Below are 17,330 nucleotides of genomic sequence, written 5' to 3' on the forward strand. Positions count from 1 at the left end.
CGGCGGGATTGGGGCCGACAGGAATACCTCCACTTGCCTCTGGATCGCCGCGTGATGATGGACGACATCGATTCTTGATAAGTCCGGTGGATTGGGGGTGAATTGACCCTCCAAATGTTCCGCCAGGATCTCTGCTCTGTCGCTGGCGGAATATCTTCTGTTACCCGCTCGATCTAGGAGCGGGTAAACAGGCGAGTCATGTCCGGTAAGCTGTTTGCAGAGGTGGTACAACGTAGTGTCGTGCTCGGATGCTCGATCGATGGTGGCCTCCCAGTAGTCATCCTCGAGAGCCACGAGCGCACGCGACACTTCCTCTGCAATCCTATTGAGGTCACGCTTCACCCTCGGGCAGCGCGTTCGCGCCCACAGTCGGCGAAGAACTCGTTTCTTCCTCAGCTTCACTCGGAGCGAGCTCGGCAGCTGGTCCTGACGACTTCTCGGTGTGCTTCCTTGAGAGGTGGCTGCTTTTTTGGCTTTCTGGATCGCCTCAGAAATTTTAGAAGCAGCTCCTTCCACATCTTCAGTCGTCGCGATCGGGACCGTGAGCTCAAACTCCGAGAGCTCTGAGGAGTAGCGCCCCCAGTCGACCCGCAAACGAGGGGAGCGGGGCACTGTAAAGTCGCGCTGGAGGGCGATTGTGACCACAATCGGCAGGTGCTGTGTGTTGAGGTCGTAATTCACCTCAACATCGATGGGTGCGTCTAGTCGGTGGTGCAGCACGATGTCCAGGACGTCCGGCTGGTACGAAGGGTTCGTCGGTATGTGGGTCGGCGCTCCTGGACCCAACACACCGTAACCCTGTCGTTCGCTATCCTCAAGCAGGTGCCTACCCGCCTGGGTGATGACGCGCGAGCCCCAAGCGTGGTGCTTCGCGTTCAGATCACCCACGATCAGTGTAGGCATCGGCGAGTCGATAAGCGATTGGACATCGGTGCTGCAGAAAACCTGTCCGGGTGGCTTGTAGGCGGCATACAGCAGCAGCTCCGTCTCACCAGCATGCACACGCACCCCCTGCGTACGTAGGCTCACAAAAGGTGCATGTGCAAGTTCCTCGTGTATGATATCCCTCCTCACCAGGGCTGCAGTTCCTCTGAATGGGCAGCCCCGGGGAGAGACTTCATCTCGCCGATACACGAAGAAATTCGGGATTCGGAGCTCGATCTCAGCCGAGAGCTTCGTCTCGCCCAGGAGGATTACGTGAATATCCTGCGACTGGGCGAGTAGGGTCAGCTCCCGGATATGGCCACGTATGCCACCTGGGTTCCAGTATAGTATTCTCAGCTGGAATTGAGCTTCGCAAGAGCGGCTATTCCAGCTGAGATGGCAGGTATTATGTCCTGGCCCTGTGTATAGGCGACCAGGATTGCCGTCAGTGCCTCCATGAAGACCCGGACGATGATGGTGGTGTCCAGGCCTTTCGCACTGGCCGAGGTAGTCATCTGCGCAGGGGGAGGCACTTCTTGCCTCACCACCGGACGCGTGGCGGCAGCCGGAGCGGACTTTGGCTCCGTCGCTGCCTTCCTGGGCTGCGGCGTCGATGCCGCCGCAGGCTCAGTCCTGGGAGGCCTAGCTGCCCTCTTTCTTCTCTTCTTTTTGTTAGGCACCTTTATAGGCTGGTCCCTGGCCGTCGGCTGGTTGGCTGGAGGCGCCAAAGTTGTTGGGGGCGCAAGCTTGGCTCGCACCTCCGTGGCTTTCTTCGCAGGGGGTGGCTGCTTCGTTCGCTGGTCGACTACTATCGTCGCTTTAGGTTCTGCGACGATAGGGCAACCGACCACCTGTTTAGGTGCTACCGGGGGGACACGCTCCCTGTCCCCCTTTGGCTGTGCTCTCGGTCCGTTCGGGTGAGGGGCGGGCACGTTAATGCCCCTCCTTCGTGCTTCTTTCTTAAAGACCGGGCACCTCCGGTCCTTTGCTGTATGCGCCTTAGCGCAGTTTGCGCACGTCGGTGGTTCCGAAAGAGGTCTCGGGCAGTCCCTTGCCAGGTGTTCGCCGGCGCAGCGAACACACTTTTGTTGCCTATGGCAATTGGCCGAGGAGTGGCCAAATGCCTGGCAGCGGTGGCATTGAGGCGGGCTCTTCGCGCCTCTCCAGGCTTCAATCAGCAGGCCGGGCATGCACAGGAGCTCAGTAGTCTTGTATAGTGACCTGAGCTCCTGCTCCTTCAGGTGCACCAGCTGGACGAAATAGGTGCACCCATGTCGACCTCTTCCGCCTGGGATCGCCTTCGCGCTCTGCGCAGGGAACCCTAAACTGCGCAGGGCGGCGATCACCTCTTCCGGGGGTGTGTCAAGTGGTAGCCCCCTAATGGCCACCTTGGTTGGCAGTTCCGCGGCTGGGCTATAGCAGAACCAGGATATAGTCTTATCCTGGTTCATAGCCTCAGTCAGATGGCGCTGGATGACCCGAAATTCCTCCGCGGATCCGGGCAAGAAGCGCACTCCCTTTCCCAAAGGGCGTGCGTTCGGGGCGTGTCCTAGCTTGTTTTTAAGCACCTCGAAGTGCCTCGTCCAGTTCGGTAGGCGTTCCGCCGTGATCGGCGGGTAGCTTGAACGAGGCGTCGCTCTTGGGGCTGGTACCGGTGCAGGGGCTCGACTCCTGGGCGACGCTGGAGCGGCAGCGGCCGCCGCATAGGTGACCCCTGACGGCCCCGGTTGCGGTGAAGTGGGACGGGAGGCTGTCCTCTCCTCGACCGTCGATGGCAGTGCCGCGTAGCTCGTCGAGTCACGCGGCCAGGTGTCTTGCGACCCCCCCTCCATTGGGGAGGGGGATCGCGGCGGTGGTAATTCTTTTGGCCGTCCTTTTTCGCATGCTTCGCCCGTTGTAGGCGATGCCGCGCGCGATGAGGATGCCGAATCCTGCGGCGATCCGTACGGCGGTGATGCAGTTGAAGCATCGGTCTTGGGGCGCTTGTCCTCCCCTTCCATGGACTCCGGCGAAGAGTCCGGTCTCGGGCGCTTGGCTCCTTCCGCGCCTGCTGTAGACTCAGCTACAGTGGCGGCGAAGTCTGCTTCAGCAGCCCGGTGGACGTCCTCTCCACCGGTTTCAGCATGTATAATGCGTATACGCGGGGCGGCGGCGGGGGTGAAGGCGACAGGCACGGTCGAGTTGTCGAAGATGTCTCTTCGAACAACTGACCGCGCGATGCCAGACCTGCCTCGGCCACGCTTGCGTTGGTCTAAGGGGGGGGGCTCCCCCCCTTCAGACATGATGGTGGTGTCGGATTGCCGCTCTTGATGTGTATGCACGGGCACCACGACCTCGGCGCGTGCAACCAAGCCAGGTGAGACCCCTAGGGGAGGCCCAGCTAAGCGCCCGCGAGCGGAAGTTCGGTCCGTGCACACCGGTATCTCTATTCTTCAGCTTTCCTTGATTTCGTTGATCCTGCAGGATTTTTTGATAACCAAAAAAGTGCAGGATCTATTCGTGCGCTTCTCTTCTCTTGAGCAGGCAGACTCCTGGCAACTAGCACCGGCCGTTTCCTCAAGCCGACGTCGGAGGACGCGGCGAGTACAACTGGCACCGGAGGGGGTCGTTGCGGGGAGCGGGGGATGTTCGATCGGAGAGATGGCACGTCTTACATATACAACAATCTCACCGAACACAATATGAGAATATTCAGAGAATACCCTCGATATATATATTCGATTCGATATATTATATATATAAGGTTTCCGCGCTCTCTTATATATATAATATATCGAATCGAATATATATAGATTGAGGGTATTCTCGTGTTATATTCGAGTTGTGCTCGTGCAGTGTGTGTTCATAATATAAATCAATCAATCAATCAATCAAAAAAAAAAAAAAAAAAATTAAAACATGGCCGACACAGCTGTAGCAACCGAAGCGCCAGCACCGGCGACCCCTGCGAAGAAACCCAAGGCGTCCGCGGTCGCCCGACGGAATTACCAACGCCGCGTTGATGCAGCTACCCAACAACTGCCTCGTAGCGCTCGCGAGTGCTTTTAACGGGATACTCCGGACCGGACACTTCCCCGAGGCGTGGAAGAGAGGGAAGGTTATCGCCCTCCCTAAACCCGGGAAGGATCGTCGCCTCCCGGCAAGCTATCGGCCTATCACGCTACTCTCGCACATCGCCAAGCTGTTCGAGCGTCTGTTGCTGCGGAGACTCGCGCCTCACCTGCCCCTGCGCGAGGAGCAGTTCGGATTCCGCAGCGACCATTCAACGACGCTCCAGCTGGCGAGAGTTCTTAGCCACTTAGCCAGTGAGCGAAACAGAGGGCATCCCACCGTCGGGGTCTTTCTCGACATGGAGAAGGCCTTCGACCGGGTGTGGCATGCCGGACTCCTGGCTAAGCTCTTGAACACCTCGGCGCCTCTCGCGTATGTGCGAGTAGTGGCGTCGTTTTTGGAAGGCCGAAGCTTCTATGTCTCGGTGGAAGGCGCGGACTCTCAGCCGCGCCCCATTCGAGCCGGAGTACCCCAGGGTAGCTGCCTGTCACCGCGTCTATACGCGGTGTACACGGACGACATCCCTACCCTCCGCGACCATCTGCGTGAGGGTGAAGAGGATGTGTTGCTGGCCCTGTACGCGGACGACAGCGCATTCTTTTCGTCGTCCTACCACCAGATCGTCGCAATAAACAAGATGCAACGAGTGTTGGATCTGATACCGGATTGGCTAGACAAGTGGAGGATGGCTGTCAACGTCGATAAGACGGCCGCTCTGCTTGTCGGTGCTGACAAGCCGATGCGTCGGCTCACCCTTCGAGGCCAGGACGTGGGATGGCAGACCTCAGTCTGCTACCTGGGGTGTCACTTGGACCGCAGGCTGCGCATGATACCCACCGTTAACAAGGTGGTGAGTCATGCCGCGGCTGCCCGGTCTAAGCTGCACACCCTCTTCACGTCGCGGCTTCCATTAAAGACCAGACTGAGGGTCTACGGTGCCTACGTCCGCTCGCGCCTGACGTATGCGGCCCCCGCCTGGTACGCACTCTGCTCAGCGTACCAGAAGCGGAGGATTCAGATCCAACAGAACCGATGCCTACGCTTGATTGTAGGAGCTCCGAGGTACGTCAGAAATGATGTCATCCATAGAGACACCAGGACGCCCACCGTGGAGGAGTTCGTCCGCAAGCTCGCTCGCTCGCTATTTGCTAAGGCATATAGCAGTGCGAGCGTACACCTCCACGGTATAGCACCACTTCATGCCAGACCACCTGAGGGGCGTCCGTTACCTCGTGAGCTCCTATTGTCGCCGACCATCAGCGCCGATGCAGGCATCGGTGAAGAGGAAGACGACGATCTGGAGACGCGGTAGGACGACATAACCAGTGAACAACCAACCAACCATTGAAGAAAGATAGCCATTGGGTCACAACGACCCTGGCCCTATGGGCCTAAAAGAATCGACACGACGGTCGAACCGTCGGGGAGGACCATCCCGGGTAGGGGGGGCAACCCCGAGGCCCGTACCCAGACTGGCCTAGGCCAGCCAGGAGGACCATTGATTGATGGTCGCCGCCGCCGGCGGTGGCGCCGCCGCCGCCAAGAAACCGAAAGCGAAACCTACTCACCCTAAAACGTCGGAAATGGTGAACAGCGCCATCAAAGAGTTGAAGGAACGTAGCGGTTCTTCGCTTCAGGCGATCAAGAAATACATCGCGGCTCAATACAAAGTCGATTCGGAAAAATTGGCTCCCTTCATCAGAAAGTATCTGAAGAGCGCCGTAGAATCGGGCGCGCTCATACAGACCAAGGGCAAGGGCGCATCGGGTTCGTTCAAGCTGGAATCGAAAACGTCGGCTTCGAAGAAACCCGCGGGCTCCGGAGCGGGAAGCGGGTCCGGCGGCGGCGGCGGAGGCGGCGGCAAGGCCGCGTCCTCGGCGGCTTCGGGTAAATCGAAGAAGGCCACGTCCGCTCCGGTCGGCGGCGGCAAGGGCGGCGGCGCCGCGGGCAAGAAAGCGGCCGCCGGCGGTGCTTCGTCCGGCACGGCGGCGTCTTCGCCGTCCAAATCTAAGGCGAAGGCTACGATTAAGGACAAAAAAGCGGCAGCGGCTAAAAAGAAACCGGCCGCCGCCGCCGCCAAGAAGGCCGCCGCGGCCGCCGCTCCTTCGAAGGCGAAGGGTGCCGCGTCGAAGGCGAAGAAGAGTGCGAAGCCGCCGACCAAGAAACCTAAAGCACCGAAACCGAAGAAGGCAGCCGCCGCTGCACCGAAGTCGAAACCGGCGGCTAAGAAAGCGGCCGCCGCTAAAAAGTAAGTCCCCCGCCAGCAGCCGCCGCGGTGATAATGACGACGACATCGTTCAAAAGTGTTATCAACAACAACAACAACAACAACAACAACAACAACAACAACATCGACAACATACATTTGTCCCGTCCCACGACGACGACGACGACGACGACGACGACGACGACGACGACGACGACGACGACGACGACGACGACTGTGATGATGACGATGCAAGCGTGTGCGGCGCGTAAATCGCACGATAAAAAGCCCTTTTCAGGGCTAACACAAATTTCTTAAGAATCGAAAGAAAGAAAGAAGAAAAAAAAAAAAAAAAAAGTTTCGAACGACACGACACGATACGATATACCCTCCTATCCCTCTCTATATACATATACATTTATAGATCACCATCGTGTACTACGTACGAAAGGTTGATATAAGATAGATAAGGAAAATTATATTAAATAACTAAACATATTAATATTTACATACGAACAACACAAACTACACTATTCTTTAAATATTATAATGATAATATTCACGATACCGCTCTAGCCCTACCTTCTCTCTTCCTTTCTCTTACACTTTAATATAATATTTCACTTTATTATTATTTCAAATAATCATTCGTTTTTCCATTCCATTCCATCGACGACGAACACCACCACAACCACCACCACCACCACCACCACCACCACCACCACCACGAATTCGCACTCACTCGATCACCGGAACCATCTCCCCCGCCCGACTGCCCGAATTTATAACGTAACGTAACGTAACGTAACGTAACGAACGACGATACAAATAAACATTATTATTAATTAATAAATTATTATTATACGCGCAGTTTACAGTATTAATAATCATTATTAATAAATTATTATTATACGCGCAGTTTACAGTAAATTCGCGAATGAAAAAAAAAAAAAAATAAAAATAAAAATCGAACGCTCCGCGATCATCGCTCAGTCAAAAGTCACCTCGATACGTCCGTGCAGATAGACGCGACGCCGTTCCGAGTATATAAAGGCGTTCGACAAATACGATACGAAGTCATTATTCACCGCACAGGCGAGCCGTACGCACGCGTATCGATCCGCGTTTCGTTCGTTATACATTTTAATAAAAACCTATCTCTGTCGACATGTCCGGTCGCGGTAAAGGAGGCAAAGTCAAGGGGAAGGCAAAGTCACGTTCCAACCGTGCCGGTCTTCAGTTTCCCGTCGGACGTATACACAGACTGCTGAGGAAGGGTAACTACGCGGAGCGCGTCGGTGCCGGTGCACCGGTATACCTCGCGGCCGTCATGGAATACCTCGCCGCCGAAGTTCTCGAGTTGGCCGGCAACGCTGCCCGCGACAACAAGAAGACTAGGATTATACCGAGACATCTTCAGTTGGCGATCCGTAACGACGAGGAGCTGAACAAGTTACTCTCGGGCGTGACGATCGCACAAGGCGGCGTCCTCCCCAACATCCAAGCCGTTCTGCTGCCCAAGAAGACCGAGAAGAAGGCATAAACTGACGGTGGCTGTGCGCGACAATCGTTCGTTAGACGATCTCGATGACGACGACGACGACGCCGCCGTCGTCGTCTCCGTCTCTGTCCGTCTTCGTCGTCGTCTTTTCATCGATTCGATGATGATGATGATGATTATGATGAAACTATATAATCATATACCACCACGACCACCACCACCACCACCACGTGTATCGTGCGTGATACGACGTACGGACGACGGACGTACGAACGACATCGTCCAATCATGATCATTTACAAAAAGGCCCTTTTCAGGGCCACAAAATATATCGTATGTGCAAAATTAAAATGAGGTTTCATAAACGATTTCGACGTCCCGACATATCTTAGATTTATAATATATATATATATATATATATATATTAACTTAGTACTAGACGTTCTCGTTATATCGAAGAAGATGTATATAATATATAGTCTCCCTTATTAGTTTTAATTAAAATAATAATAATAAGAGTAATAATCGAACGTATTAATCATTTGAATTATTAATATTATTATTATTATTATTATATCAATAGGTAAACTATAATAAGAATAAACGATTCGTATCGAGATCGGAACGGAACGACGGACGATAGAGGGTGTCGAGGTCGAGGGGGGAGGGGGCGGGGGTGTTTGTGGCGGTGTCGTTGTGAAGGTCAATCAATGGTCCTCCTGGCTGGCCTAGGCCAGTCTGGGTACGGGCCTCGGGGTTGCCCCCCCTACCCGGGATGGTCCTCCCCGACGGTTCGACCGTCGTGTCGATTCTTTTAGGCCCATAGGGCCAGGGTCGTTGTGACCCAGTGGCTATCTTTCTTCAATGGTTGGTTGGTTGTTCACTGGTTATGTCGTCCTACCGCGTCTCCAGATCGTCGTCTTCCTCTTCACCGATGCCTGCATCGGCGCTGATGGTCGGCGACAATAGGAGCTCACGAGGTAACGGACGCCCCTCAGGTGGTCTGGCATGAAGTGGTGCTATACCGTGGAGGTGTACGCTCGCACTGCTATCTGCCTTAGCAAATAGCGAGCGAGCGAGCTTGCGGACGAACTCCTCCACGGTGGGCGTCCTGGTGTCTCTATGGATGACATCATTTCTGACGTACCTCGGAGCTCCTACAATCAAGCGTAGGCATCGGTTCTGTTGGATCTGAATCCTCCGCTTCTGGTACGCTGAGCAGAGTGCGTACCAGGCGGGGGCTGCATACGTCAGGCGCGAGCGGACGTAGGCACCGTAGACCCTCAGTCTGGTCTTTAATGGAAGCCGCGACGTGAAGAGGGTGTGCAGCTTAGACCGGGCAGCCGCGGCATGACTCACCACCTTGTTAACGGTGGGTATCATGCGCAGCCTGCGGTCCAAGTGACACCCCAGGTAGCAGACTGAGGTCTGCCATCCCACGTCCTGGCCTCGAAGGGTGAGCCGACGCATCGGCTTGTCAGCACCGACAAGCAGAGCGGCCGTCTTATCGACGTTGACAGCCATCCTCCACTTGTCTAGCCAATCCGGTATCAGATCCAACACTCGTTGCATCTTGTTTATTGCGACGATCTGGTGGTAGGACGACGAAAAGAATGCGCTGTCGTCCGCGTACAGGGCCAGCAACACATCCTCTTCACCCTCACGCAGATGGTCGCGGAGGGTAGGGATGTCGTCCGTGTACACCGCGTATAGACGCGGTGACAGGCAGCTACCCTGGGGTACTCCGGCTCGAATGGGGCGCGGCTGAGAGTCCGCGCCTTCCACCGAGACATAGAAGCTTCGGCCTTCCAAAAACGACGCCACTACTCGCACATACGCGAGAGGCGCCGAGGTGTTCAAGAGCTTAGCCAGGAGTCCGGCATGCCACACCCGGTCGAAGGCCTTCTCCATGTCGAGAAAGACCCCGACGGTGGGATGCCCTCTGTTTCGCTCACTGGCTAAGTGGCTAAGAACTCTCGCCAGCTGGAGCGTCGTTGAATGGTCGCTGCGGAATCCGAACTGCTCCTCGCGCAGGGGCAGGTGAGGCGCGAGTCTCCGCAGCAACAGACGCTCGAACAGCTTGGCGATGTGCGAGAGTAGCGTGATAGGCCGATAGCTTGCCGGGAGGCGACGATCCTTCCCGGGTTTAGGGAGGGCGATAACCTTCCCTCTCTTCCACGCCTCGGGGAAGTGTCCGGTCCGGAGTATCCCGTTAAAAGCACTCGCGAGCGCTACGAGGCAGTTGTTGGGTAGCTGCATCAACGCGGCGTTGGTAATTCCGTCGGGGCCTGGCGCCTTCCTCTTCGGTAATCGGAAGACGGCCTTCCGCAGCTCGGACAGAGAGATATAATCGTCTCCCTGGAGCGGCGGGATTGGGGCCGACAGGAATACCTCCACTTGCCTCTGGATCGCCGCGTGATGATGGACGACATCGATTCTTGATAAGTCCGGTGGATTGGGGGTGAATTGACCCTCCAAATGTTCCGCCAGGATCTCTGCTCTGTCGCTGGCGGAATATCTTCTGTTACCCGCTCGATCTAGGAGCGGGTAAACAGGCGAGTCATGTCCGGTAAGCTGTTTGCAGAGGTGGTACAACGTAGTGTCGTGCTCGGATGCTCGATCGATGGTGGCCTCCCAGTAGTCATCCTCGAGAGCCACGAGCGCACGCGACACTTCCTCTGCAATCCTATTGAGGTCACGCTTCACCCTCGGGCAGCGCGTTCGCGCCCACAGTCGGCGAAGAACTCGTTTCTTCCTCAGCTTCACTCGGAGCGAGCTCGGCAGCTGGTCCTGACGACTTCTCGGTGTGCTTCCTTGAGAGGTGGCTGCTTCTTTGGCTTTCTGGATCGCCTCAGAAATTTTAGAAGCAGCTCCTTCCACATCTTCAGTCGTCGCGATCGGGACCGTGAGCTCAAACTCCGAGAGCTCTGAGGAGTAGCGCCCCCAGTCGACCCGCAAACGAGGGGAGCGGGGCACTGTAAAGTCGCGCTGGAGGGCGATTGTGACCACAATCGGCAGGTGCTGTGTGTTGAGGTCGTAATTCACCTCAACATCGATGGGTGCGTCTAGTCGGTGGTGCAGCACGATGTCCAGGACGTCCGGCTGGTACGAAGGGTTAGTCGGTATGTGGGTCGGCGCTCCTGGACCCAACACACCGTAACCCTGTCGTTCGCTATCCTCAAGCAGGTGCCTACCCGCCTGGGTGATGACGCGCGAGCCCCAAGCGTGGTGCTTCGCGTTCAGATCACCCACGATCAGTGTAGGCATCGGCGAGTCGATAAGCGATTGGACATCGGTGCTGCAGAAAACCTGTCCGGGTGGCTTGTAGGCGGCATACAGCAGCAGCTCCGTCTCACCAGCATGCACACGCACCCCCTGCGTACGTAGGCTCACAAAAGGTGCATGTGCAAGTTCTTCGTGTATGATATCCCTCCTCACCAGGGCTGCAGTTCCTCTGAATGGGCAGCCCCGGGGAGAGACTTCATCTCGCCGATACACGAAGAAATTCGGGATTCGGAGCTCGATCTCAGCCGAGAGCTTCGTCTCGCCCAGGAGGATTACGTGAATATCCTGCGACTGGGCGAGTAGGGTCAGCTCCCGGATATGGCCACGTATGCCACCTGGGTTCCAGTATAGTATTCTCAGCTGGAATTGAGCTTCGCAAGAGCGGCTATTCCAGCTGAGATGGCAGGTATTATGTCCTGGCCCTGTGTATAGGCGACCAGGATTGCCGTCAGTGCCTCCATGAAGACCCGGACGATGATGGTGGTGTCCAGGCCTTTCGCACTGGCCGAGGTAGTCATCTGCGCAGGGGGAGGCACTTCTTGCCTCACCACCGGACGCGTGGCGGCAGCCGGAGCGGACTTTGGCTCCGTCGCTGCCTTCCTGGGCTGCGGCGTCGATGCCGCCGCAGGCTCAGTCCTGGGAGGCCTAGCTGCCCTCTTTCTTCTCCTCTTTTTGTTAGGCACCTTTATAGGCTGGTCCCTGGCCGTCGGCTGGTTGGCTGGAGGCGCCAAAGTTGTTGGGGGCGCAAGCTTGGCTCGCACCTCCGTGGCTTTCTTCGCAGGGGGTGGCTGCTTGGTTCGCTGGTCGACTACTATCGTCGCTTTAGGTTCTGCGACGATAGGGCGACCGACCACCTGCTTAGGTGCTACCGGGGGGACACGCTCCCTGTCCCCCTTTGGCTGTGCTCTCGGTCCGTTCGGGTGAGGGGCGGGCACGTTAATGCCCCTCCTTCGTGCTTCTTTCTTAAAGACCGGGCACCTCCGGTCCTTTGCAGTATGCGCCTTAGCGCAGTTTGCGCACGTCGGTGGTTCCGAAAGAGGTCTCGGGCAGTCCCGTGCCAGGTGTTCGCCGGCGCAGCGAACACACTTTTGTTGCCTATGGCAATTGGCCGAGGAGTGGCCAAATGCCTGGCAGCGGTGACATTGAGGCGGGCTCTTCGCGCCTCTCCAGGCTTCAATCAGCAGGCCGGGCATGCACAGGAGCTCAGTAGTCTTGTATAGTGACCTGAGCTCCTGCTCCTTCAGGTGCACCAGCTGGACGAAATAGGTGCACCCATGTCGACCTCTTCCGCCTGGAATCGCCTTCGCGCTCTGCGCAGGGAACCCTAAACTGCGCAGGGCGGCGATCACCTCTTCCGGGGGTGTGTCGAGTGGTAGCCCCCTAATGGCCACCTTGGTTGGCAGTTCCGCGGCTGGGCTATAGCAGAACCAGGATATAGTCTTATCCTGGTTCATAGCCTCAGTCAGATGGCGCTGGATGACCCGGAACTCCTCCGCGGATCCGGGCAGGAAGCGCACTCCCTTTCCCAAAGGGCGTGCGTTCGGGGCGTGTCCAAGCTTGCTTTTTAGCACCTCGAAGTGCCTCGTCCAGTTAGGTAAGCGTTCCGCCGTAATCGGTGGGTAGCTGGAACGAGGCGCCGTTCTTGGGGCTGGTACCGGTGCAGGGGCTCGACTCCTGGGCGACGCTGGAGCGGCAGCGGCCGCCGCATAGGTGACCCCTGACGGCCCCGGTTGCGGTGAAGTGGGACGGGAGGCTGTCCTCTCCTCGACCGTCGATGGCAGTGCCGCGTAGCTCGTCGAGTCACGCGGCCAGGTGTCTTGCGACCCCCCCTCCATTGGGGAGGGGGATCGCGGCGGTGGTAACTCTTTTGGCCGTCCTTTTCCGCTTGCTTCGCCCGTTGTAGGCGATGTCGCGCGCGATGAGGATGCCGAATCCTGCGGCGATCCGTACGGCGGTGATGCAGTGGAAGCATCGGTCTTGGGGCGCTTGTCCTCCCCTTCCATGGACTCCGGCGAAGAGTCCGGTCTCGGGCGCTTGGCTCCTTCCGCGCCTGCTGTAGACTCAGCTACAGTGACGGCGAAGTCTGCTTCAGCAGCCCGGTGGACGTCCTCTCCACCGGTTTCAGCATGTATAATGCGTATACGCGGGGCGGCGGCGGGGGTGAGGGCGACAGGCACGGTCGAGTTGTCGAAGATGTCTCTTCGAACAACTGACCGCGCGATGCCGGACCTGCCTCGGCCACGCTTGCGTTGGTCTAAGGGGGGGGCTCCCCCCCTTCAGACATGATGGTGGTGTCGGATTGCTGCTCTTGAGTGTATGCACGGGCACCACGACCTCGGCGCGTGCAACCAAGCCAGGTGAGACCCCTAGGGGAGGCCCAGCTAAGCGCCCGCGAGCGGAAGTTCGGTCCGTGCACACCGGTATCTCTATTCTTCAGCTTTCCTTGATTTCGTTGATCCTGCAGGATTTTTTGGTAACCAAAAAAGTGCAGGATCTATTCGTGCGCTTCTCTTCTCTTGAGCAGGCAAACTCCTGGCAACTAGCACCGGCCGTTTCCTCAAGCCGACGTCGGAGGACGCGGCGAGTACAACTGGCACCGGAGGGGGTCGTTGCGGGGAGCGGGGGATGTTCGATCGGAGAGATGGCACGTCTCACATATACAACAATCTCACCGAACACAATATGAGAATATTCAGAGAATACCCTCGATATATATATTCGATTCGATATATTATATATATAAGCCGTTGTGAAGGGAGGATGGAGTATTTCGTTTAGTATAAGAACCGAATAACCTTTTCCCCTCTCCGGCACCCCGCACTGTGCTCGTTTCCTATTGGTCGATAACGTTCTGCGTCTATACGGCACACCGTACGAGAGAGCGCGATGTGCTTAAAATAAAAATCGCTCGAATGTTTCATCGCATATTCTCTTGCGCTTCCGTGCGGTGCGCACGTGTATATATATACATATATACTGTTGTTTATTATCAGAACTGTGAATTTTTATAATCATCGTCATCATCATGCCGCCCAAGACTAGCGGAAAGGCCGCCAAGAAATCGGGCAAAGCTCAGAAGAATATCTCCAAATCGGATAAGAAGAAGAAGAAGCATAAGAGGAAGGAGAGCTACGCCATCTACATTTACAAAGTACTGAAACAGGTTCATCCCGACACCGGTATCTCGAGTAAGGCCATGTCGATCATGAACTCGTTCGTGAACGACATCTTCGAGCGCATCGCCGCCGAGGCTTCTCGTCTCGCTCACTACAACAAGCGATCGACGATCACATCGAGGGAGGTACAGACGTCGGTGAGGCTGCTTCTACCCGGCGAGCTCGCCAAGCACGCCGTGAGCGAAGGCACTAAGGCCGTAACGAAGTACACGAGCTCTAAGTAAACGAAGTAGTCGCCACTTTCGACGGTTCGACGGACGACGAAGTTCTCGCGCGCGCGTTTGTGTGTGTGTGTTTGTGTGTGTGTGTGTCCATCGCTTCACATCATAGTAGATCGACAAGATGGCTCATATTATACGCCGCCTCCTCCTCCTCCTCCTCCTCCGCCGCCGCCGTCGTTTCGATCGTCGTTTTCGATGTGCATTCGCATGACGATTACGCTACGATTTATTGAGAAAAAAAGGCCCTTTTCAGGGCCACAAAGAGTTTCGATGAACATATATAACATATACAGTTTCAAACGATTCAGTCGTCACGTTACGTCACGTCACCGACACCACCACCAACAACAACAACAACACCACAACCACAAACATACTCGTATATCACCCCGCCCATATTCATTTATTTATTATCTTTGATAGATAGACATATATATTTTAAACTCTTTTTATATTTTATATATATATATGTAATTATTATTATATTCGTTTATTTATTATAATAATCATCATCATGGTAGGTCGGTAAGCGTGAACGTACGAGAGGGACATCGTAGCTTAGAGAAAGAGATAGCGATACGTCATTATCGCTGCACCTCCATACGAGCACACCGTACTGCGCGTAGTAGTTACCGGTATAAAAGGAGACACCCGGCCCGTAAATTTTCATTCAGTCTCTGACGTTCATCTCGAGCGGACTCTACTGCTGCTACTACTACTACTACTACAACTACAACTACCACTCTCTAGTTTTCGTGTTTAGTGTTACGTGTTTCGTGTCTCGTGAAGATGGCTCGTACCAAACAGACGGCCCGAAAATCAACCGGCGGTAAGGCGCCGCGGAAGCAACTCGCCACCAAGGCCGCTCGTAAGAGCGCTCCGGCCACGGGAGGTGTGAAGAAACCTCATCGTTACAGACCCGGTACGGTCGCTCTTCGTGAAATACGTCGCTATCAGAAGAGTACGGAACTTTTGATACGCAAGCTGCCGTTCCAGCGTCTTGTCCGTGAGATCGCACAAGACTTCAAGACGGATCTACGTTTCCAGAGTTCGGCCGTTATGGCGTTACAGGAAGCTAGCGAGGCTTACCTCGTCGGTCTATTCGAAGACACGAACCTGTGCGCTATCCACGCCAAGCGTGTAACGATCATGCCCAAGGATATTCAATTGGCGCGTAGGATCCGAGGAGAACGTGCTTAATTACGTGACGTCGTCGATTGCATACTACTGCGTGTGTTTATAATAATAATAAATATACGTAGTAGTAGTATTTGCAAAATATAATTATCAAAAAGGCCCTTTTCAGGGCCGCATATATATATCTGAAAACGAAAAAAAATGTTTGTTTCATACGTTCAATCACGTCACGAAATATTATTACAAATTTTAACATAATTCACGAGATCACGTCGAACACGCTATAATAAATATATATATATATATATATATATATATATATATATATATATATATATAGTGATTTCAAAACAATATAATACATATAGACAAAACAATATAGAATCAGATAAAGATTTATCTTTTTTTTTTTTTAGTAGTAGTAGTAGTAGTTGTTTGATATTAATAATATATCTCTGTCGATCTTTTTTTTCTTTATCAGGAATAAATAAATAAATAAATAAAAATTGGAAAGCAAAATAAATCTTCAAAACGAAAACAACACCGGCAAAACCAAACTAAAAACTCTCCCCCCGCACCCGGACACCGTCCCTACCAAAGTCCGATCCGATATCGCCATCTCTTTTCTCTATCTCGCGCGCGCAGCGGCGAACGGCGTACGTAACGTCGTGCGTGTACCAGTCGAGTGACAGTATATATATAACGAAGCTCCTGAATAAAGCGCACGACACAACGTGATCGTCTTTAACCGACATCGGACGGACGCGCTCGGAGTTTTGAACGTTTCTCTCTGTTCTCTCAGTGTGAACCGAAGACAACAAGAAATATACAATGACCGGTCGCGGTAAAGGTGGAAAAGGTCTGGGGAAAGGTGGCGCGAAGAGACACAGGAAAGTGCTCCGTGATAACATCCAAGGTATCACGAAACCGGCCATCCGTCGTCTCGCACGCAGAGGTGGTGTGAAACGTATATCCGGTCTGATATACGAGGAGACTCGCGGTGTGCTCAAAGTGTTCCTCGAGAACGTCATCCGCGACGCCGTCACTTACACCGAGCACGCGAAGAGGAAGACCGTGACCGCCATGGACGTCGTGTACGCTCTGAAACGTCAGGGTCGTACTCTCTACGGTTTCGGCGGTTAAAATACTTTAAAAAAAAACAACAACAACAAAAACAAAAAAGGCCCTTTTCAGGGCCGCATATCGATCTGTTTATACATTACTTTATATGAAAATACTCGTTTCATTCGATCGATGACGTTAACGAAGAAAGGGGGTGGTATTCTGTGCGGTACAGATTTTATGTATATTATATGTAATATAATGTGTATAGTATAATTCTATGTATGCGCGTCGATCGACGAATACAGAAGAGTTAGTTATACCGGTTAGTTAGTTATACACACGTAACGATATATATAAAACTCGATTACTCATTTACCTTAATTACATTTACATTATTCGATGATTAAATATATTAATGATGATGAATGTTATTATTATTATTATTAATATTATTAAAACAAATTTAAATTCAATACATACATACATGTTATTGCCGTTTAATCGCTTAGTCGCTCTCTCTCTCTCTCTCTCTCTCTCTCTCCCTCTCTCCTTTGGGCTCTCCTCCTCTTCACGGCTACGGGCTCAAGCGTCAAGCTACGGGCCGCACACCGGCCGCCGCCGCCACCGCCGACGACGACGACGACGACGACGACGCTGTTGTATCGCACGCTGACACGCGCTCGCTCGCTCGCACGCTCGCTCTTTCGAATCGTTGACCTGTAAGACAAACGATTGTTGTTATTGTTTATACTCTCTTTCGAAAC

General features: G+C 54.2%; 5 protein-coding genes across 5 annotated transcripts; all 5 read left to right on the top strand.

The window, feature by feature from the left end:
• Window positions 1-3,697: 3,697 nt before the first annotated feature.
• LOC126779766 (histone H1-like) lies at window positions 3,698-6,337 on the top strand. Its single transcript, XM_050503908.1, is given in 2 exon segments — window positions 3,698-3,894; window positions 5,469-6,337. Coding segments are annotated over 2 exon segments (831 nt in total). The 5' UTR covers window positions 3,698-3,822; the 3' UTR covers window positions 6,228-6,337.
• A 1,012-nt stretch (window positions 6,338-7,349) lies between these two features.
• Window positions 7,350-7,753, top strand: LOC126779751 (histone H2A). Its single transcript, XM_050503893.1, has one exon. The coding sequence runs from the start codon at window positions 7,350-7,352 to the stop codon at window positions 7,722-7,724; it is 375 nt and encodes a 124-aa protein (XP_050359850.1). The 3' UTR covers window positions 7,725-7,753.
• A 6,000-nt stretch (window positions 7,754-13,753) lies between these two features.
• On the top strand, window positions 13,754-14,392 carry LOC126779754 (histone H2B). Its single transcript, XM_050503897.1, has one exon. It carries the CDS (start codon window positions 13,993-13,995, stop codon window positions 14,365-14,367), a length of 375 nt encoding a protein of 124 aa, XP_050359854.1. The 5' UTR covers window positions 13,754-13,992; the 3' UTR covers window positions 14,368-14,392.
• Window positions 14,393-14,900: 508 nt separating this feature from the next.
• LOC126779738 (histone H3) lies at window positions 14,901-15,777 on the top strand. Its single transcript, XM_050503881.1, has one exon. It carries the CDS (start codon window positions 15,154-15,156, stop codon window positions 15,562-15,564), a length of 411 nt encoding a protein of 136 aa, XP_050359838.1. The 5' UTR covers window positions 14,901-15,153; the 3' UTR covers window positions 15,565-15,777.
• Window positions 15,778-16,060: 283 nt separating this feature from the next.
• LOC126779760 (histone H4) lies at window positions 16,061-16,702 on the top strand. The gene has a single exon (XM_050503903.1). The coding sequence runs from the start codon at window positions 16,333-16,335 to the stop codon at window positions 16,642-16,644; it is 312 nt and encodes a 103-aa protein (XP_050359860.1). The 5' UTR covers window positions 16,061-16,332; the 3' UTR covers window positions 16,645-16,702.
• The last annotated feature ends 628 nt before the right edge of the window (window positions 16,703-17,330 follow it).

Source organism: Nymphalis io, chromosome 29, assembly GCF_905147045.1.
Source record: "Nymphalis io chromosome 29, ilAglIoxx1.1, whole genome shotgun sequence".
Lineage (NCBI taxonomy): Eukaryota > Metazoa > Arthropoda > Insecta > Lepidoptera > Nymphalidae > Nymphalis > Nymphalis io.

What these genes read in the sequence shown, in the direction of transcription:
- LOC126779751 (XM_050503893.1), top strand. Translation starts at nt 7,350, where the DNA reads ATGTCCGGTCGCGGTAAAGGAGGCAAAGTCAAGGGGAAGGCAAAGTCA.
- LOC126779754 (XM_050503897.1), top strand. Translation starts at nt 13,993, where the DNA reads ATGCCGCCCAAGACTAGCGGAAAGGCCGCCAAGAAATCGGGCAAAGCT.
- LOC126779738 (XM_050503881.1), top strand. Translation starts at nt 15,154, where the DNA reads ATGGCTCGTACCAAACAGACGGCCCGAAAATCAACCGGCGGTAAGGCG.
- LOC126779760 (XM_050503903.1), top strand. Translation starts at nt 16,333, where the DNA reads ATGACCGGTCGCGGTAAAGGTGGAAAAGGTCTGGGGAAAGGTGGCGCG.